Source organism: Oryza brachyantha, chromosome 3 (genome assembly GCF_000231095.2).
Source record: "Oryza brachyantha chromosome 3, ObraRS2, whole genome shotgun sequence".
In the NCBI taxonomy this organism is placed as follows: domain Eukaryota; kingdom Viridiplantae; phylum Streptophyta; class Magnoliopsida; order Poales; family Poaceae; genus Oryza; species Oryza brachyantha.
Genome location: NC_023165.2, coordinates 7,061,330 through 7,084,174, shown reverse-complemented (window position 1 = coordinate 7,084,174; position 22,845 = coordinate 7,061,330). Strand labels below are relative to the sequence as shown.

Sequence of the window (22,845 nt, the reverse complement as noted above, 5' to 3'; positions counted from 1 at the left end):
CCGGGTTCCTCAACAAAATGGTGTGGTTGAAAGAAAAAATCGTTCTTTGGTTGAGATGGCTAGGACTATGCTTGATGAGTACAGTACACCTAGGAAATTTTGGGCTGAAGCGGTTAATACTGCATGCTATATTTCCAATCGTGTTTTCTTGAGATCAAAACTTAGAAAGACTTCTTATGAGCTTCGTTTTGGACATACACCTAACATTTCTCATTTACGTGTTTTTGGGTGTAAGTGCTTTGTGTTAAAGTCTGGGATTTTAGATAAATTTGAATCACGCTCTCGTGATGGACTTATGTTAGGATATGCTGCCCATTCTCGAGGTTACCGTGTACTTGTTTTAGAAACTAACAAAATTGTTGAGACTTGTGAAGTCACTTTTGATGAGGCTAGTCCAGGTACTAGACCCGAAATTTCAGGTACAATATCACAGGTTCAGGGGGAGGATATATTTGTGGAGGAAAGTGATGACGAGGACGACGACGAATTGTCGGCTGGTCAGACCGGTGGCACAATGTCAATCAAACCGCAGGCAGAAGAGCGGTCAAACAGGCCCGGAGGATCTTCCTCATGTGCTTCAGGTGCGGATGGTGGTGGACCTCCAGAAACCTCTAGTTCGTCAGAACAGGGTACAGAACATGAAAATTCATCTGAAGCCACTGCTCCACTTCATATTCAACGACGACATCCTCCGGAACAAATAATAGGTAACTTGGATGAACGTACTACAAGGTCGAAGGTAATAACTCGTGATTTTCATGTGAATTCTGCTTTTGTTGCTAATTTTGAGCCCAAAGATGTTACTCATGCCTTAACTGATGAATCGTGGATTAATGCCATGCATGAAGAACTTGAGAATTTTGAAAGAAATAAAGTTTGGTACTTAGTTGAACCTCCTGTTGGTCATAATATTATTGGAACTAAATGGGTTTTCAAAAATAAACAAAATCAGGATGGTTTAATTGTTAGAAACAAGGCTAGACTTGTGGCTCAGGGTTTTACTCAAATAGAAGGGTTGGATTATGATGAAACTTTTGCTCTTGTTGCTAGAATTGAAGCAATTAGACTTTTGTTGGCTTTTGCTGCTTCAAAAGGTTTTAAATTATTTCAAATGGATGTTAAAAGTGCTTTTCTAAATGGCTATATACAGGAGAAAGTTTATGTGAAACAACCACCTGGTTTTGAAAATCCTGATTTTCCCAACCATGTTTTTCGTTTATCTAAAGCCTTGTATGGCTTGAAACAAGCATCTAAAGCATGGTATGATAGGCTTAAAAACTTTTTACTTGCTAAAGGTTTTATAATGGGAAAAATTGATAAAACTCTCTTTGTTCTTAAGCATGGTGATGATCAACTGTTCGTTCAGATTTATGTGGATGATATCATCTTTGGTTGTTCATCTCACCCTTTGGTTGTGGAATTTGCTGAAACGATGCACAGGGAATTTGAAATGAGTATGATGGGCGAGTTGACTTATTTTTTGGGATTGCAAATTAAACAAACACCTCAAGGTACGTTTGTGCATCAAACAAAATACACCAAGGATCTTTTACGACGTTTCAAGATGGACAATTGCAAGCCGATGACTACACCTATAGGATCTGCTACTGTGTTGGATCATGATGAAGATGGTGAAGCGGTTGATCAAAAGGAATATAGAAGTATGATAGGATCATTGCTTTATCTCACTGCTTCAAGACCGGATATACAATTTGCTGTGTGTTTGTGCGCTCGATTTCAAGCTTCTCCGAGAGCTTCACATCACCAAGCGGTTAAACGCATCATGAGGTACTTACAACACACTCTTGAATTTGGAATTTGGTATTCTACTTCATCTTCTATATGCTTGAGTGGTTATTCGGATGCGGATTTTGGAGGCTGTAGAATTGATAGGAAGAGTACCAGTGGTACATGTCATTTTCTTGGTACTTCATTGGTTGCATGGTCTTCTCGAAAACAATCTAATGTTGCTCAATCAACTGCTGAATCTGAATATGTTGCTGCTGCTAGTTGTTGCTCCCAAATTTTGTGGCTTATCTCAACCTTGAGAGATTATGGTCTTACTTTTGAGAAAGTTCCTCTCTTTTGTGATAATACAAGTGCTATTAATATTGCTAAGAATCCTGTTCAACACTCACGCACTAAGCACATTGATATTCGTTTTCACTTTTTGAGGGATCATGTTGAAAAGGGAGATGTGGAATTAAAATTTGTTGATACTACATTGCAATTGGCTGATATTTTCACGAAACCTTTGGATTCTTCTCGATTTGCTTTTCTTCGGGGAGAATTGGGAGTTATTCATCCTTTTGGCATCAATTAAGGGGGAGTTTTTGGCTCCGTGTTGCATTTTCCTCTTTTGATTTTGCATACATGTTTTAATTAATGCATGGTGTGTTTTAAGAAAAAGAAAATCAAAAAAAAAAGGAAGAGCTTTGTTTCGTGCCTTTAGTATATTGTAGTACTTACTTGCAATACCTGTTAGAGAATATGATTAGTAATCTAGCTTTTCTGCATTTTTGGTTTATACATGAGCTTTTGATATTGCTTTTAAGGGAGATGATGCATGACACTTAAATTCTATACTTGAATTAAGTAAATATGCAATATTGATGCTAGCATATGGGTTGTTTTTAAATGCTTATATATATGCTTTATTGATTTGTTATTCCTCAATAGCTTTTTAAATTGCTCAAGAGAATAAAAAAATCTATGAGAGAAAAAAATGAATACCGAATCCTTGGACAGTCTTGACGACAAGGACGTATTCGATGTGAGCAAAAAATAATGGGTGCCGAATCCTTGGACAGTCTTGACGACAAGGACGTACCCGGAATAATTGAGAGAAAAAAATTGAGCAAAAAGGCTCAAGTAAAAAGGTTAAAAATTCTCTTGGTAATTTTGTGCTAGAGCTAATTTGAGAAAGAGTGATAAATACAATGGGTATATATGTACAGTATTTATTTTTCAATCTATGTGCTTGTACCGATGTTGCATTATAACTCTTTGAAATCATGAATTCTTAATGTTGACTTGATCTTAGTTGCCATATCTCAAGTTCATGGTTTTACTTTAGTGCATGCTTGTTAGTTAGATAGTCACTTTTTCTACCTTGTTATTGCAATACAAGTTCTTGAGTTACTATTGGTACATTGCAAAGCTCCCCGAGAAAAAATGAAAATAAAAACCTTCATTGATGAATTCATTGTCAAAAGGGGGAGAACAAGGTAACAAAAAGAACAAGATAACAAAAAAAAATTTGTGCATAATTGTCATACTCAAAGGATTTTCTTTCTTTTCAAAAGTGAGAGATTTTTGCATTGCATGCTTTTTGGAGTTACTTCACAAAAACAACAAAACAAATTTTGAAGTGTTTGCCAATGTGTTCATCAAGGGGGAGATTGTAAGATCATAAGCATGATTAATATTTTCTGATGAACAATTGGCTTGCGATTTGGTTTATAAATTGAATTTGGTTTGGAAACAATTAAGGTGTTGGTGCGAGTGTGTGTAACTAATGTGATCAGGTTGCGATATCTGTGCTCGGAAACGGTTGGTTTGTCTCTAGTTGTGCAGGTGACTTGAGGTCAATATCGGTCAATGGCGGTGTGATCGTGACTAGGCTCAGGGAGGAGCTGAGGTCCGGACGATCGAGTATGCCAGGTGACGATATTGAATACGAGTTGGCACATGGTGGAGCAACACCGTGTGGGATGGAATCGTAACGGGCTTCACATGTTGTGTGTGTAAGCGCCGGAAAAATCGAGAAGTAAATCGGATCAAAACTGGATGAGAAAAGGAAAGGAATTTGCTACAGGTTCGGACACTGTAGCAGCGTCGGATATTGTAGCGCATGATACTGTAGCAACCGGATTATTGTAGCGCGCGGCACTGTAGCAACCGGATCGGATTACTGTAGCGCAGCGGGTACTGTAGCAGCCGGGCTACTGTAGCACGGCTGATTTTGGCATGTTGGATTTGATTAGGAAAACTAAGAGATGAGCCATATTAGTATAAGGAGTCCTACTCCTATTTGGTGATAGACTTTTCGATATAAATAGAGACCGAGGGGTATGCCCCCGGTGTGCTTTTGTGAGACTTAGTTGTTGATTCTAGATCAACGATTTTGATAGGAGTGCTGTTGGTGCACTTTGTAAATACCAGTTGATGCAATAAAGTCAAGATCATTCAATCTACGTTTTCGGCTTTCATCTATTGGTGATTTTTTGGATTCCGACGATCCGATCGACGTCATAGGAGTGGCGCGATTCGATGATCTGCTCGGCGGCACATGAGCGGCGCGATCAAGATAGCGGCGACACAGGAGCGACGCGATCAAGGTAGCAAGCCTGCGTCAATTTCTTCGACAGAGGCAATCTTTTATTCCGCGAAAGATTTTTGGGTTTTGTTTTTCCCTACCATTCACCCCCCCTCTGGTAGGTTTGTTTGATCTTGTTCGATCCTACATTAACATGGCTTCATTCATTCTCGAAATGTTAGTGATGCACATATGATGGACGCTACATAGGCAACTTCAAATCCTGGTTCTGGAAGATGGGGATAATGCATATTGTAACCTTACCAGGAGGTTTACCCAGTGTCCCAGTCGGAGATGCATCATCGCGTAAGAAAAAAAGAGGATGCTGGTGGTGTTTACATAAATCGTTGATTGGACAAACATCCATGTTTCTAGGCAAACATAATCTGTAAATTTATCAGGTTATCATGTTTCTACCACGATGTTCATAAGTAGTTTTTCAAGAACATCGACTTATCTGGGCTGCGCCATTGCTGTAGATAGTTAAACCAAAGTGCCAATTACCTGCTTGGCTGCTTGCCTTCAACGGAGTTACCTGGTGACTTGAGCCTTGAGGGTTTCATCGTATCTCCCTGCTGTACAGAGTTATCCTTTTCGACATGTAAGAGTTGCTGGAATGGATTATGATAATCTCAATCGGTAGATCAACTTTTGACTCACTGATTTGGAAAGCTTGGGGCCTTGGGCGCAGGGGCAACGCAAATTTCATGCCTGGCTCATCATCCAGATTCCACAGTAGAGTTTGGACCTCCGACATACTCGCGACCAGGGGCTGGCAGAATAATGGCCAGTGCCCTCTTCTTTTGCCCGCCCAAGAGAAGATGAAACGGCGAAAGTGTCTGTAGCCTACTGGTTACATAAGGTCTTAATATTATTTGAGGTTCTAGGTTCGACTTCTCTTTGAAGCGAAGTTTCTAGAATTCTAACGGCTTTGTGCTTTTAGTGAAAGACGGCCCAAAGAAGAAGCTAGGCTTTGAACTTTTACCGCACCTTGTATAGGGTACAACCCTGGTTGAGTTTTTCCGTTTCTTTGCCCCTAGGGGTGGTGTTTTTCTCACGCTATAGTTCATGAAAAGGCACACTCTCGTGCTGTTTTCACTTCAAAAAATGTTTCTGGCTGATTTCCAGGAGAGCGAACTTTTTTTTTGACTCTTAACATGATGTTTTAGCAAACAGACTGCAAAATATTTTCAGGATTATTTTTCTCTTATCCGATTTACTTTCTTTTATCCATAGCAATTTTTTACCCAGAGCACTTAATGCAACTGCAACTGACATGTGGAACATGCAAGCGTGCTCTTTTACTTGAGTTTAGCATCACGGAAATTTTGGGCCACAGCCAACCCAGCAAAAAGTGGGCCACAGGGCCCACACAGAGGATAGAATGGTTTACCTGTGGGCTAGATTGGGCCTTCTTTTGGTTGACTCGAATCTGCCTTTCCCCGTGCGGCTTCCTGTAGCTTGGTAGGTTCCGTAGGGAGAGCGCACGGGCACCAAACTGCAACAAGGGCGAATGCCGCCGCCGCCGCCGCCGCCGCCGCTGCAGGGAGCGATGGCCACCGGCACCTCCATCCACGCCGTCCCCTGCTCCGCTGGTCGACCGAAGCGGAGGAGCCAGAGTCGCGGCACCTCCACCCTCTCCGTGCGCGCGTCCACCGACGCTAGCAGTAAGCACCGCTCCGCCCTCTCTAGTCTCTCTACCCTCTTCAATTCCGGAGCTCCAGCCGTTTCAACCCCATGGCCTCACACGCCTGCGTTTGCTATTGCTATTGCTTCGCTTCGCCGGTCGGTTGACGCAGCAGCGGTGACGCTGCTGGACTACGGCGCGGGCAACGTGCGTAGCGTGCGGAACGCCATCCGCCACCTCGGCTTCGGAATCCGCGACGTGCGCAGCCCGGAGGACATCCTCGCCGCCGACCGCCTCGTCTTCCCGGGGGTCGGCGCCTTCGGCTCCGCCATGGACGTCCTCACCCGCACCGGGATGGCCGACGCGCTCCGCGAGTACATCCGCAGGGACCGCCCCTTCCTCGGCATCTGCCTCGGCCTCCAGCTGCTCTTCGACTCCAGCGAGGAGAATGGCCCGGGTAAGCTCCTTACGCTAGCCTCTTCGTTTGCTGGATTACCACTAGTTTATTTCATTGCTAGCCAGCGCATGAACGGTAATTGATAGTAGTATTCTCCCATGCAGTAAGCGGGCTTGGTGTGATACCTGGAGTGGTCAGGCGATTCGACTCTTCGAAGGGTCTCATTGTGCCTCACATTGGCTGGAATGCTTTAGACATCACCAAGGACACGCAGCTGCTGCAGGGAGCTGATGGCCACCATGTGTACTTCGTCCACTCCTATCATGCTCTGCCGGTAAGGAGCAGCTCTATCACATACTTTTTTCTTTAGCGGACCTATGAAATTTGAGTTATTTGTTTATTTCCACATGCTTAGTCAGAGGCAAACAAAGACTGGATTTCTTCTGTATGCAACTATGGCGAGAGTTTTATATCATCCATCTCGATGGGCAACATTCAGGCAGTTCAGTTTCACCCAGAAAAGAGTGGAGGTAAAATGTAGTTTGACATTGAGTGCATATGATATGACCTAGACAATTGTGTACAATGCATCTTAAGCTGAGATAGAAACATCTAAATTCTTGAGTCCTGATAGCTTGATTTATCTTTATCACCATGGTCTGTTAATACTTAATATTACAGAATATATAGATGCTTCAGGTTTCCTAAGCATATCCGATATTGTTTTCTGCAGCTACTGGGCTTTCAATTTTGAAAAATTTTCTCAGTCCAAACTCTTCAGGATCAAAGGTAGCTGCTATATGTATGCTTATTGTTATTCCTCGTCATATGATTTCTTCAATGTAAAATTTCATATGTGTTTGCAATGCAGGTCCCACCTTGTAGGAAAGCATCAAACCTTGCAAAGAGAGTAAGCTTTGTGTTGTCAAATATTTCAGCAATCAGCATCAATGCAGCTTCCATTTTCACCAGTGTTATTGCCTTAAATTTTCCAGGTCATAGCATGTCTTGATGTTCGGTCAAATGATAGTGGGGATCTTGTGGTAACAAAAGGTGACCAGTATGATGTAAGAGATCACAGCAGTAGCAAAGAGGTACCTAACTCTATCCATTTTCCCGAAGAATGATTTCTTTTTGTACTCAACAGCTATCTCTAACTTTGCGATTTGATTTGTGACACTTTAGGGATGATTCATTTTCCAAGAATCTGCTGAAACAATAATAATTTTGTATAGTATAACTGACTAGTTGTGTAGAACCATTATTGACTGGTACTTGAATACCTTTGCATTCCATATCTGTAGGTAAGAAACCTAGGGAAGCCAGTGGATTTAGCAAGCCAGTACTACATAGATGGTGCTGATGAGGTACTTCTCTACATAATTTTTTACTGTTTCTTCTTTGGGTTAATTGGATTCATGCCATTATAGATGTTTCAGTTTTGAATATGCCATTGCATGTCATGAAATTCAAACCATACCATTACAGTTTTACATCTATTTGAAATATACCACTACTTAGCCTTTGATGCATCTAACTTTTTGGTCCAAATTGCCCTTGTCTTCTTCCTTCTCCTCCTTGCCCCTTCTATCCTTTCTCCCATTTCTAGTGAAAGCCGCCACCCCCCTCCACCTTCACCCGCCTCCTCCTCATGGAACTCATGGCAGCACTGCACGAGGCCACACAGCACACAATGGCATCTGGTGCAGAGGTTCTCCTTGTCCTCTGCTCCTCCTCGGACTCATCATGGCTGCGTTGGCGGCGGCGTAGGGAGCTCGTTGGGATTCACAGCACTGGCTTCAGATCGATGGAATCCGAATTGTTATGGAGGCACTCTCTCATTTCTAGGCTCCATAAGTTTCTTTCTCTGCTTCAGTTTTTGTTGCGCAGATGAGCAGGTCTAGCTCAGGATGGTGTTGTGCTGCCATTGTACATATGCATCAGATGTTGTCATCTCGATTTAGCACCAGCTAGGTGTTCGATCAAATACCCATATGTAGCGGATCAAATACCCATATGCAGCTACTGTGATTGCATTGCTTCTGGTTGATTGATGAGCGGAGCGAGCATAGCAGCAGCACTGCTAGTGAAGCAGCAGCAGCATCGATACCAGTACTGATCTGCTCCCGCCTCCTACTGCTTTGAGCTCCAGCTCCATGGCACTGGCCGAATGGTTCTAGTGCCATATATTGGTGAAGATAAACAACAGAGAAGGGAATGAATGAATAAGATAAGGGCAATTTGGAAAAAAAAAATTGAATGATGCATCAAAGGGGTAAGTACTGGCATGTATCAGATATATATAAAATTGTAACGGCATGGTTTCATTTTCATGAATTGTAATGGTATATTTCAAAACTGGAGAATTTACAATGGCATGAATACAGTTAACATTTCTTTATATGTACTTATGTTTTGATATTGTGAATAAAATTCTCCTTTAGGTTAGCTTCTTGAATATAACTGGTTTCCGTGACTTTCCATTGGGAGATTTACCAATGCTAGAGGTTTGTTCAAGACCTAAAAATTCCAAATGATTTCATCATTTCCCTTTAGTTAGTGAGGTGACATGTTTGTTTTTTTTTGTAGGTACTACGTTGTGCATCCGAGAAAGTTTTTGTGCCACTTACAGTTGGTGGAGGTATAAGAGATTTCACAGATGCAAACGGGAGGTCCGGGTTCCATTTATGTCCAAGAGTACCATGGATTAAAACGTTTATTTGTTAACCAAACCCTTTTCTTATAGACTTGATGAGATAGTTTTTTTATTGCAAATGACGCCCAAATTACCTCTTCTTTCTCTAGACAGACCTGGTTATTATTAATCCTTTTATTCGATCTCTGTTGAGAATTAAGAGCACATTTATCTTATTTCTTCTTTTGGCTGCAACTCTGCATATTGTGTTTCGATATTCACACTTACAATCACAATCTTAAATGACAGAGTAATCATATATTCTTCCCTTTTCAGATATTACTCAAGTTTGGAAGTAGCATCAGAGTATTTCAGGTCTGGTGCTGACAAGATTTCAATTGGAAGCGATGCTGTTTTTGCTGCTGAAGCCTATTTAGAGACTGGTGTATGTATTTTATTTTCCATACAGTATTCATCTATTTCTGTATTACACAGTTCTTTTTGTGTATCAGGTGAAGACAGGCAAAAGCAGCTTGGAGCAAATCTCTAGAGTATATGGCAATCAGGTTCTCAATGCAAATCCTTTTGAGTTTCAATTTGTGTATTACCATACATAACTACAACATTGTTTTTAGTATTTGTGTTAGCTGATATTTGAAAGGTATTCATCGTTATTTTCTTCCAGAGAAAATCATAACAAAGTTTTTGTTCTTCCATCCATATACCATTAATTTCAGACGATGTATTGGATTGTTGAAACTCAATGAAATATCACTATATATTGAATTGTTGACTAGTATTTTTCAAAAAAAAAAAAAAACAATGGATCTTGTGTGATTGCTCAAGATACTTGGTATGATTACTGATGTCCATATCAATCTTGTTATATAGCATTCACCTTAGCCATTGGTATACCATATGTTCCGGTCCTACTATTATAGTTATTAACATGTCAATAGCTAATCAGGGTGAAGGTATTTTTCTTATCAGGCAGTTGTTGTAAGTATTGACCCTCGAAGAGTGTATGTCAAAAATCCAGAAGAGGTGGCATTCAAAACTGTAAAGGTGTCCAACAAAGGTACAACCATCATCCCAAAATCCATATCAGTATTTGCATTTTAAGCATTAAGATCTCTTGCCCTTTTTCAGGTCCACTAGGGGAAGAATACGCATGGTACCAGTGCACAGTAAGTCATTTGTTTTGTATTTTCTGCTTTAATAATTTCACATTACCCTCATATTCATGCATGCAAGGGGTATCATCATATATTCATATAAAATATTTCCCCATACCAAGGAATATTATTACCTACAATGTTTATGGCAAATTTTGGGCTGTTTAAAACTTATGTTCCCTTCAGATATTTGGTGAACTAATCCTTTTAGGTGGAAACAAACAGATTTATGCTGGGATATTCTATTTGTGGCATGCAATCCCTTAATAAGATTGTCCATTTTTTTCCACAGCAAGTTTTGTTTGTCTATTCCAGGTAAGTGGTGGGCGTGACAGCCGTCCTATAGGAGCATATGAACTAGCCAAAGCTGTAGAAGAATTGGGTGCTGGAGAAATACTTCTTAATTGTATTGATTGTGATGGTATGTTCACAAGTTTTGAACAGTTTAATATTTACAACTATGCTGTGCCTATTGATCTTTGTTTACATAATATTTGCAGATTTTTTTTCTAATAAGTACTTTAGCAAAGTGGTACTCAAAAACAATCGGAACATTGTAGTTACTTTTTTTTTCGAGAATCTTGAATTTTCTTTTCGATGATTGTTTTGGTAATTCAACAAGGCATGCTGAACAAACGACACATCTAAACACAAGGAGCCTAGGATATTGTATTTTTTTTCCATGTAGGAGTACTTTTTAGCCACAATCCTTATCCACATACAATATGAAGTGTACAATCACAGTAAACTTCATCATCATTAATAGACCGGTGGTAAATCACGGAGTCGTACTGGCTGTTTTTAGCAGTTTGACCATATGTAAGTTCTTTTCCCCCAAAAAAAGGGTTTTGATTAGGGTGGTTTGTTGCCAGTTGGTTTGGATTTTCACATAGTTCCTAACTACTACCTCCATTTCATAATGTAAGCTGTTTAATTTTTTTTATTGCAATGTTTGATCATTCATCTTATTCAAAAATTTAGTACAAATATAAAAAATGACAAGTCGTGTTTGAAATTCTTTTGATAATAAAGTAAGTCATAAGCAAAATAAATGATATTTCCATAATTTTTTGAATAAGACAAATGATTAAACATTACATGTAAAAAAGTCAAACATCTTACATTACGAAACGGAGGGAGTATCTTAGAGGTATAATAAAGCAGGTGTATTATAAATCCAAGATGAATGCAATCATGTTCTATTTTGCAGGCCAGGGCTGTGGATTTGACATAGATCTGGTAAAAATGGTATCAGATGCTGTGACTATCCCTGTCATTGCAAGCAGTGGTGCTGGTTCTGTGGAACATTTTTCTGAGGTCTTTGAGAAAACAAATGCGTCTGCTGCCCTTGCTGCTGGTATTTTCCATCGGAAAGAGGTATTATCATGCCTTGCCTTTTATATTCAAAATGCTATGCCATGACCTCTACGTGATATAATCCTTTTTGCAAGTTTTGGAAAACGTGGCCCTAGCATACACGATTCTCATTTGCTCAGCAGTGTTTAGTCTGTTCGATATGAGTTAGGAATTATCGCCCGCAGATTCTAAATTCATTAGCTATCCTGAATCTGGGAATCATTGTACTAATAGTTGATCTGTCCCCGTAGTATTTCTTTGCTTGTGGACTTGGAATGCCGAGTTGGTAATACTTGCCACATTATGTTAGAATCTTTGTTCACATCCCCTAGCCCGTGTAGAGTAAAGATTATTTAGGGTTGTTGGGCGTAACAGCGCGCTTCTGCTTTATCACAGGTTCCGATTTTAGCTGTGAAAGAACATCTGGTAGATGCTGGCGTGGAGGTCAGAGTGTAGGATGGAAACCCTTTCTAACAGTTGTTTATTCTGTTTTGGTAATAAGATGTCAATGCATATTGCATAGACCATGAATTGGAAATGCATTTTTTGTAATAAATTGTCTAAAATCTTCTGTTTGGTTTTTTCTGCCTGTCTATTTCTCTTTTATTATTATTATTAAAAACAAGTTATCTGTTTAGAAAAGAAAATTCACCCATTTGGTTGCTAACTTGCTACCCATGCAAACAAAATCGGAGCTCTTTGGTTTGCGACACATATTGACATGAAATTTCGGTAAGTAAGTGTGACGAAATCCGTCGCCACCATGCAGAATGAATGGGGCGTGCTGACGTAGCTCATAAAGAAACGCAATCAAACCAGAACAACTTGTCTTATCACACATTCATGGACAGTACATTTCTTGCTAGCGACGTGACAGTAAATTTGAGCTACAGCCAAAAAACTTATGGAGGCATTTTGGCCTTGGTTAGTTTCCAAATTTTTTCTTCAAAAACATCACATCGAATTTTTGAACACCTAAATAAATCATTAAACGTAGATAAATCAAAAAACTAATTACACAGTTATTAAAGAAATCTTGAGATGAATCTTTTGAGTCTAATTAGCCCATGATTAGCCATAAGTGCTATAGTAACCAATATGTGCTAATGATGGATTAATTAGGCTCAAAAGATTCGTCTCGCGGTTGGAGGCTAGCCGTGAAATTCGTTTTTTCGTTCGTGTCCGAAAACCCTTTCTGACATCCGGTCAAACATTTGACGTGATACTTCTCCCAAAAATTTGCTCAATCTAAACACCACCTTTATTTCTCAGAGTAAATAAAACATGCATTACTTTTGATCAAATTATCGTAAAACTATATATTTAAGGTTATGTTTCACAAAGTTATACGTTTAGCATCAAATTTTTTAGAAAACTAAAAATTTAGTGGTGAAGCAACTACAAGTTTTAGTCTCACTATTGTATTTTTTTTAGTTACAAGAGTTGCAATTTTGTGATAAAATTGATATTAATTATGTAGTTTTGTTAAAAAATAATATTAGAACTATACTTTTATGATACATACTCTTAAATCTATAATTTTGTGATAGATTGATCAAACTATTTGTAGTTTCGTGAAACTTACTCTAAAAACAAAGGCAGAAGGCAGGCTGACCATGCAGGTCGCAGTCATCCCAAAGTCCACAACATACAACCGAAAAGCAGAACAGCGGCGAACTCTGGTAACTGCACCGTCGAGCACTTCACACACCCGCATTCTCTCTAGCGTAGTAGCTTCCTCACTGTCCCTGCAGCGCGGCGGGATATACGCGTGCAGACGGTGCAGTTCCTCCTCGCGGAACACCATCATCGTTGCTGCGCCGTACGTAGGCATTCGAGGCACAGATGCGGCCCGGCCCTCCCCGGTAAAAACGATTGGAATCGGTAGCATGTTTACGAGAAAACGGTGCTCGGTTAATCACAAATCGGTCATGTTTGTCAATTGAATTGAACTACACTGTTACGATTCTGATATAACTAAAATGAAAATAGTTAAAAACGACGACACTCGTATGGAAACGACACTCGGTCAATTGGTAATTTCCGTAACTGCTTTCGCCCCTCCCACCTGATGCACACCTTGGGATATCGTTGGCCTTGACAGATAGCGGGGAAGGCAAATGCAACCCTCTTGCCACTGAGATACATGTAGGCCAATAGACCATGATGGCTGACTGAGATCAATCCAACCGAATAGGCCTTGAAAGACAATTAGAATCCAATAAGCCTCGATAGGCCAATAGATCCTGGAGAGCGACTAAAAGTCAATACAATACAAATTCTATCAAGATGATATCGGAAAAGCCCAACAATACTTAGACGTCGATAACCATTCACATGTAGTCATGCCGATATAGTTGTAGATATTAAGATTTCCATCTTTTATTTTGTAAGAATGTGGGATCCATATATTATATTATATTATATTATATTATATTATATTATATTATATTATATTATATTATATTATATTATATTATAAAGACGGCTCAAAAAGAATACACCAAGTTCACTTCTGGAGCCTAGAAATTATCATTTAATCAAAGAAAAAGAGAAAAAATTACACCGTTGGATCATGTTGGACCTATATTTTAACCATTTGTATTGATTGGATACATGTATATATGGGAAATACTCCTACGATGGAAATTCTACTCATCAGTCTTTAATTTCTAAAGCACTATACATCGAAACAGAAGTTCTGTTTAGACTTACTCATGTACGAACGCCCAAGCGGACTAGATCTGACAATAATTAACAAGTTCCTTTTTCTTTAACCGGAGAAGCTATCCGTCTCCTGATCAAAATCGCTGCTTGCCCTCTGCCTGCTACAGGGCAGCATTGCAGCGTATGGCCAAAGGAGAGCTTTGCTGCTGGCAAGTGACAGCCAAACTCATGGCCAAAGTCCAAACAATGCCTTCCCATGCATAGCAATAGAATTTGATTCCAGCAGCCCTTCCAGCATCGTCATCTCCCCTAGCGCTCCGTTTTTCTAGCCCCGCCGTTGGGCATTGGCTCGGACGTGATGCGCTTCCTCTTAACCGCATCCTACTCTCACAAGACAGCCTCACAGCTGCAAAAAGCCGGTCGTTTTGTGTGATTTAACAATCCCCAATTGGGACGATTGTTCCGTGGTGGACTTGATCCAGCCATTAGAGTAAAGCTTGGAATCGAAGGAGATATACGGATTCATCCGTGTATATAATTCTTCCTCTTGTGTCAGCTGTCAGCATCTTGATCGCAACTCTAATTATAGCTAGGTATAACCCGGAAAATGTCTTGTTCAGATCCCCATACAAGTTGACTAAGATGGTGGTAATAAGGTAATGAGTTGTTAGATGAGCATAGATCTTACTTGGACTTACATCGATAGGATCATTGACACGTGGGTCACATCTTCTACTGATTTATATGTACGTACTGATTTATTATTCTTGAAAAGATATAAGGAGGTATTATTGTTTTTACAAATACTTTAGATATTAGGAGGTACTAGAAAATAATGGTACCTCATGGCACCTCCGAGATGTAAATTTGCTCGTCTTTTAGACCTGTAATTTGTACGTACTGTGTCCGTTGAACATTTCAACGCAACGCACTATCTGGGCTTTACCAGTACGAGAGCGGATGCTTGTGCCTCGTTGGTCTGACGCGGTCTAAGACATGGCAGTAAACAGGCAATGCTGGGGGGAAACGGCACGGCAGTAGTTGACTTGACCCGGAACCCGATCGATCCATATATACCTCCGACAGCATCTCCACTTCCGCCGTAATCACAGCCCCATCCCTCAATACGCATCATATCCACAGTTCCAGAATCCAGACTGCCACCAATTACACCGAATATCGACGATCGATCGATCGATCTAGGCTCTCCGGTCAAACCAATCTGCCAAGAATCACTTGTGAATTGCGACTTCGTCCCTGGTTCAGAAGCTTCACGGCCGTGTTGCGCCATGGCACAGCAGCATCCGTGCGTGCACCCGGCCGTCGTCCCAGCGCCACCAGCCGTGTACCCGCCTCTGCCGCACGGGCCGGTCATGAACCAGGAACAGCTCGGCGGGGGACGCCCCAACCTCTGGGTGGGCAACGACGCCAACACGCTGCTGGTCGTGGCCACGCTGATCACCACGCTCACGTACCAGCTCGGCACCAACATCCCCGGTGGCTATTGGCAGGATACCCGTGACGGGCCTAACGGCCACCTCGCCGGCGACCCCATCATGCGAGACCTGCACCGGCCCAGGTAACATCCCGGCCGGGCCAGCTAAACGGGGCGCCTTCTTCGTTGCTGCCGCTGTCGCTGTTTCGATTTGCTCACTGTGTGCCGGCGTGCTGCTGTATCGATCGACGCAGGTACTGGGTGTTCATGGCGGCGAGCTGGGTGGGGTTCGCGAGCTCGATGGTGATGACGCTGAGCCTGCTGGTGAGGATGCCGGTGGACTCGCGCAACGTCCGGTGGTCGTTCGCGGTGGCCTACTCCACGCTGGTGCTCACCTTCATCGTGTCGCAGCCCAGGACGCACCTGTCGCTCAACATCCTCGTCTGGGTCGCCGTCCTCGCCTTCCTCTGGTTCACCATCAGCCTCCGCCCGGAGCGCCGCGCCAAAATCGCCCAGGCCATCTGCTGCGGCCACTAACAGCTGAAGAAACCCGCACGCACCGCGACCACCACCACCGGCGTCCTGCGTTAGCCTCTTGCCATTTTCTTTTGCCCATTTGATTGACGGCTCGTGTAACACTTCTACATACTGTGCATATGTATTGGCGGATATGTTGACAGATTGGCGCAACTGAATCTCTTCCACTGATCTTCTGCGTTGGGAGAATCTGTTTTTTTGAGAGCCCATACCAAGCAGAAATCCTGGCCCAGTCTCAACCGAAATGGACTGCGAGATGGGCTGATATGGCAGGATATGGGCTCCGCATTCTGGAGTAACCAAGGCCGGCGTTCGTTAGTCCGCTTTAGCGATTTTCTCGTTTTCCAGACACATGTTTCTCAATTTTTGTGAAAACTTTATGCAGGCAAGTTGCTTTAAAAAAGTTATATCGGTCTATTTTCCAATTTTTTGTAACTAATATTTAACTAATAATATTTAACCAGCTGCTACATTCGCCGTGCCAGTTACTAACGTCACGAAGAATGCGACCCAAGTAGAATTAATAACTGTGCGCTCTGTGCAGTAACTTTGGGCTCCAATTTGTTCGGGGAAAGGATATGGACAAAAGGAAAAGAGAATGCAGTTGAGGCAGATCATTTTTATTTGAGTGAATTACATAATAGACCATCTATTTTCACCTAAATTTCACTTCAGATCATAAATTAATCAATGTTTTTACTTTGAACCGCAGTTTTTGCCTTTTTGATTTGTCATGTACCCTGTTCTTCATCTCCCCTAGCTTGAACACTGCGATCTTCTTCCCTGCTGCGCTTCCCTATTGCCGCATTCCTGCAGAACCCTCTCGTTGGCAATTCTTTCTATTCACTTAAGCTTTGTTCGGCTCTCTCTTTTCTCTTTTCCTAACTTCTATTTTCTCATTTCATGTGCACAGGCTTACTAAACTGTGCATTAAAAAATCTATAGAAAATTTGCTTTATAAATCATATTAATATATTTTCCCATTCTTATATCTAATATTACTAATGATGCGCTAATTCATCACTCCATTTAAGTGCCGAAGTAAGGGTTCACAACCCCAAACTAACTCAGCCTTAAAGGTGAATTTGAGGAGGAGGGAAATAAGAAGGAAAAATATATGCAAAATAAGTTGAGCCATTAGTGTATGATTGGTTGAGTGTTAACCGTTTCTAACTTAAAGATTGGATTAATATATTTTTCAAGTAAATTTTTAATAAAATTATTTTTTTTAGAAAACATACCGTTCACAAAAATGTGCCAACAGACATTTTCCGTCTTTTATCTTCATGCGGAACGATGCCTTTAGATAAACCCTTTCCGCCATCTTCTTCTGAACGTGTCTCATTGTCATCTTCTACGCCAATTGTTGTCGTTCCAAGACGGTGTCCGTCCAGCTTTGTCCTTCACACATCGGGTGCAAGGCTCGAGCTCGAGTCACGGCCTAGGCACCAAGCTCTCAGCCTCCCTAGCCACCTCGAATAGCAGCACACTAGGAACAAACAAGCCGGTCGTTCCTAACCGAGTCTGCACTTTCAGGAAAAAAGGTTCCCTTGGCATCCCTCGACTATGAGCAGGGTTTCATTCACATCCCTTAACTAGAAAACCATATACTATATAGTACTTCATTTAACTTCTGCATGGCATGCTGACTAGTCTTCAGCAATATCGTGATGCTTACATGACACTCAAATTAGAAAAAAAAAGCAATAGGGCCCACATGTCAAGGAAATATTCTATCCTTTCTTCTCTACCTCTCTTTATTTCATTATCTCGCAACGTCTACCCTGTGTTATAGTCCACGCCCACTTTCATCCTCCCCATATAGTAGTATAACACTAGCTAGCATAGTAGCACCTTGTCACCACCCATTACCTCATAACCGCTTGGCATCATGTCGTCAATGACCACTGCCTTGTGCTACAAAGGCACTGGTGAGGTACAACCTCATGGCCTTGCACAGGGTCACACACAAGTACAAGAGGTTAGAAGTGAAGTAGCCCTCATCGCCATATTCCTCACATACCTAGGGGATGGCGTTGAGATGGGTCAGTGGCATGGGGAAGGCCTAGGGCACCGGAGTTCACACAAGGCAGCCGAGTCGAGGGAGCTCGGCAGAGACACTTCATTATCGATAAGGCAATGACAAAATCATGGTTGTCCTCGCTAAATTTACATGGGAACTAGAGGACAACGGTTAAAGTTGAGGTCAAGGGCAATGGAGATGAAGAGGCAGTGCAATGGAGCGCTGACTAGCCAATGGAGTAGGACATCATAAGATGTGCTCCTCCTTCGGTTGCTCACTTTAGTCGATGGGTTGTGTAGAGGAAGCTTGAAGGACCGTGGTTGCATCTTCGAACGCGCTTAGGATACGGTGTCAACTGGCCCATCTTATTCACTACTAGGGTAGAGAGAAGAGGACGAAGAAAATGAGGTGGAAAGAGGAAGACGGGATGAAGAGAGGAAGGAGAGGTGAAGTATAGTCATGGTGAGAGTGGAACCATTGACATATAGGTTCTACAATATTTTCATCCTTTTTGTTACTTATATATGGACCCAATGTATTTGTGTTGATTTTTTTTATTTGGCTTTCAATATCAAAAACAAAAAGCACATTATCGTAAAAAAAATAGATATTAAGCCAAACAAACCACACAGATGTCACGTCAAGCAAAACAGTTTTCAGTATTGTCTAGGGACTACTCCAGGTTTGCACTGATATTAGTAGTTAAGGGATGCTTTGTACTATTTAGCTTTGCGGTTGAGGGCGGGAATATTGGGCTGATAAGAGAGGGACGTCAAAACTTTATTATGCATCTTCGGAATTCGGAGGCTGGTCCGTGATGGATTGGGCTGGGGTTGGATGTACTGTACTCCAGGACGATCATGATGGCGCGGAGGGGCTCCAGGACCGTCACGACTCCGGACTCGTCGGCACTCCGCAGGCGCCAAATTCTCTCGTTGAAAGAACCAAAGTACTACAGTTTGTTGGCACAAAACAAAAGGTACTAATATTCTGTAGATTCAAAACAATATTTATTATTCAATGCCGTTGGCTTTTAAATCTAACTTTAATTGGTCGTCATATTTAAATTTTTATATACTTAAAAATATAAGTTATGCTTAAAATATTTTTAATGATAAAATAAATCGTAACAAAATAATTAATGATTATATAATTTTTTTTATAAAACATGGTCAAACATTAATTCAAAAGTTGTGTCATCAAATTACAAAACAATGGTTCTACACTTCTACTTATGGGTGGGAAGAAAAAGATGAAACCATGATATTCGGTCAATTTGGATATACTTATGTTTAAAGTATCTTTATGACAAAATAAATTACAACCAAATTTTGTTTGGTCGATTTGGTTAGTTCATGGTTAACCCAAAAGACCAAATTAGAAAAATATCCAAATACAACATCCAATCTACTATGTTTAATAGGGTTAAACTCTCGCTTTCACGTTCCTACTACTCCTAGACATCTAACCGATAAGAATCTTCACTTGAGTGTGCTCACGTTTTTTTCTGTTGAAAATTTAAATGATTTCTTTGCATATAGAAATTGTTGATGATTTTCAGTAGGACCGAATTGCTCGGTCCTCATTAATTCTCAAGACAACCAGTCTTGAGTTTTTGATGATTGAAATTTAAAACGAAGATCAAGATAGAGATAGGCTGTGTTCGTTCAGCGAAGTAAGTAAGCCGATTCTCTCTTTTAAAAAAAATATTACAAAGTTGCATTAAAAAATCAAATTAATCATTTTTTTAAAATTTTTATAATTATAATTAATTAATCATATACTAATATATTACTATATTTTTCATGTAGGTTAATCCTGCTACCGAACATGGCCTTAGGCAGTCTTAGTTTGAGTTTTATAGACAATACATAGGGTGTCATATAGATATTTTTGATGATGTGGTAACGTATTAACAAAGAGAGAGATGAAATGAGTTTCATGAAAATGAAACTTTGTGCAAACTTTATATGCACAGTTACCTAGATAACGTGTGTCTTGCATGTAACCTTGAAAACAACAATAGATGAAACTATGTATTGAGAGGGGTGTTTTATCCTAGTTTTAAACATTTTTAAGATAACATGTCACTCTAAATAATCGTATTCATAAAACTTGCTCTAAGAGCAACAAGTTCAATAGTATAGCCAACTACTAGGTCTAATTCATCTGTAGTCAATCTAAGCCAATTCATACAATAGTTACCTACAAAACATCAGTACATGGTCTCACATGTCATACACACACTATGTCTTAGAGTCCGTTGCAGCTGACTATAAATTAGTAGCTCACCTCTTTTCTCTCTTTTCTTTTATCTTTTTAAAATATGTTTATAGCCAGCTTATAGCCTGCTATTGTACTGCTCTTGGTGGAAACATCGGAATACCCACCCTAGTTCTACTGTCCAACAAAACTCAATACATCTGGTATGCACGAATGCTCAAGAGCAGATGACCACAGTTGGGTGGGTGTTGAACTGTTGATTTGTATCAGCAGTTGGCACAGCCGAACGGGAGATAGTGGAGGCAAAGCTTAACCGGCCATTTCGGTCTGGATCGAGACCGCGAACAGTGCAAGCGTGACTGCGTGAGAAGCCGTGTGAAACAGTGAGGTTCTGTCGGAGAAGAAGGCGAGCCATGTTTTAGCCGTCTCGCATCCCCGGGGCAACGCCTTCTCCAGCCCAAACAGCGAGGAATTAATCACACGTAACCATCACCAACAAGACAACAGCGCGTGTTGAGGCCGGTGACACGCTAATGCTACAAGGATAGATGCTCACTGCCCCCACGGTTCCCTGACCTTATCCAGGGCCCAGTTTTCGTTAGCATTTTGGAGCACCTCACGCTGTCCTAAATGGCGATAAATACAGAGCAAACCTCGCTTTAGTATCTCGGCGTTAGGCAATTAGGCGGCATCGTGTAGATTTGACGGGAACCGAAGAATATTCATTTACGTTAGGCTCGACGCAGACCAACAAGCAGGTGATTGTTTGGCGTATATTTATAAATAGAAAATAATCTATGAATAAAATTATATATATATATATACATATTAGATAAAGGAATATATATTCTTAACTATTAAAAATCAAGGCATAAAAATAAATTATAATAAAAAAAATCTTTAAAATACTTTAAATTTAAGATTAAAAATTTAATTTTTACATATAAACATAAATAAAAGCGAAAGATGAGACGGTCGGTCAGCAGCGGTAATGCATTGCACCTCCCCCAGTACGCCTCTGCTAAGCGACGCCGGCGAGCTTCCGGCTTTTGAGCGAGCGTTTTTCCTCTCTTCCTCTTCGGATACGAGGGACTATAGCTTGTTCAAAGTTTTGAACCAGCGTAGGTACCAGTGTTCGAGTTGCTCTATTGATACGTTGGTCATTCTAATGTTTTAAGCGGAACAAGACAGATTGTGTTAAAAATATAATTCTAGTCTATTACTCCTTCCAATTTTATAATTGCCATTATAGACAAGGGTACGTTCAAACTTTTAAAACAATGATTATTAATAATTTTTAAAATATTTAGTTTGAAAATAATATGATAACATGTATAGATAATTCATAAGAAGTATTTTGATAAAAATACTATTTATTTGTTTACTTTTATTTTTGATAGAAAATCATAGTGAAATATGCTCTAGAAGACCGTGTTATTGTTCAAAGCGACAATAATTATCAAATTACAGATAGAGTATTAGTTACTTGTAAAAGAAGAGATACATACAAGATATGCTCATAGTCCTCCTCTTGCTGAAAAATAAAAGGCATCACAACTTAGAATACCACAGTAGATGTGAGTGGACAAGAGCAACCACAATGCTAATTAACTGCATAACAGTATTTTAACGAGCATCATCCGTCGCCTTCCGGTCTCATTTTTTCGTTTCTCCTTATATTTATAAGCTAAAATTTAAAATTTTAACTTAAGTTGATTTTAAGAGTTTTATCGTAGTCTATTTTTCGACATTAACTTTTAAATCAGTAAAAACATATAAAAAAGCTTTATTATAAATTATTTTTCGTTAACATGGGCCATTTGGAAATCACCCCTTAGTTTTTTCGGTTGATCAACAAGTCAACTGTCGGCATCATCGAACTAGTCAGTGGCTTGGACCCAAAGCCGTCACTGCCAATCGGATCACCAACCACCTAGCATACATGGCTTCCTGCATTTTCATTCGTTCGGCTGGCGTGGTAACGTAACTTACGAGACTCTCGTTTTTCACGCGTACGCTTCCCGAACTATTAAACGGTATATTTTTATAAAAAATTTTCCATAAGAAAGTTGTTTTAAAAATCATATTAATCTATTTTATTTTTTAATAATTAATAAATAATTAATTATGTACTAATTTATTACTACGTTTTCCATGCCAGGGCGCCCACCAACCGAGCGCTGCCCTAGAGGAAATACTAAAACTAGCTCTTAAACGGTCCTAACATCATGAATGATATGTGAAACGATCCAAAGGACTCGTTTGGAGCACAAGAGAGAAAAACATAAAAATAGAAATAAGAAATACAGAAATAGAATAAGATTGTAAATTGTAAATAGAGGATTATAAACATAAGATTAGACTTGTTGACAAATATGTGTTATGTGCCGGTGACAGATCCGCCAAAAAAATTAGAGCCCAAAAAAACATAGCTATGTTTCGTAACGTAAGA

The 22,845-nt window shown here is 40.4% G+C and overlaps 2 protein-coding genes across 3 annotated transcripts; both read left to right on the top strand.

Moving 5' to 3' along the window:
• The first annotated feature begins 5,781 nt into the window (after positions 1–5,781).
• On the top strand, positions 5,782–12,091 carry LOC102714439 (imidazole glycerol phosphate synthase hisHF, chloroplastic). 2 transcript variants are annotated; one of them, XM_006649703.3, is made up of 17 exons: positions 5,782–5,985; positions 6,121–6,402; positions 6,507–6,676; positions 6,758–6,872; positions 7,076–7,131; positions 7,214–7,252; positions 7,338–7,436; positions 7,647–7,709; positions 8,787–8,849; positions 8,932–9,014; positions 9,314–9,422; positions 9,490–9,543; positions 9,968–10,055; positions 10,127–10,164; positions 10,468–10,573; positions 11,363–11,529; positions 11,905–12,091. In XM_006649703.3, exons 1-17 carry the CDS (start codon positions 5,832–5,834, stop codon positions 11,962–11,964), a joined length of 1,746 nt encoding a protein of 581 aa, XP_006649766.2. In that variant the 5' UTR covers positions 5,782–5,831; the 3' UTR covers positions 11,965–12,091. The 2 variants fall into 2 exon arrangements, with proteins under 2 accessions (XP_006649766.2, XP_015690177.1); XM_015834691.2 differs by having other exon boundaries at positions 6,118–6,402.
• A 3,209-nt stretch (positions 12,092–15,300) lies between these two features.
• LOC102700696 lies at positions 15,301–16,603 on the top strand. The gene is made up of 2 exons (XM_006651166.3): positions 15,301–15,754; positions 15,865–16,603. Exons 1-2 carry the CDS (start codon positions 15,465–15,467, stop codon positions 16,145–16,147), a joined length of 573 nt encoding a protein of 190 aa, XP_006651229.3. The 5' UTR covers positions 15,301–15,464; the 3' UTR covers positions 16,148–16,603.
• The last annotated feature ends 6,242 nt before the right edge of the window (positions 16,604–22,845 follow it).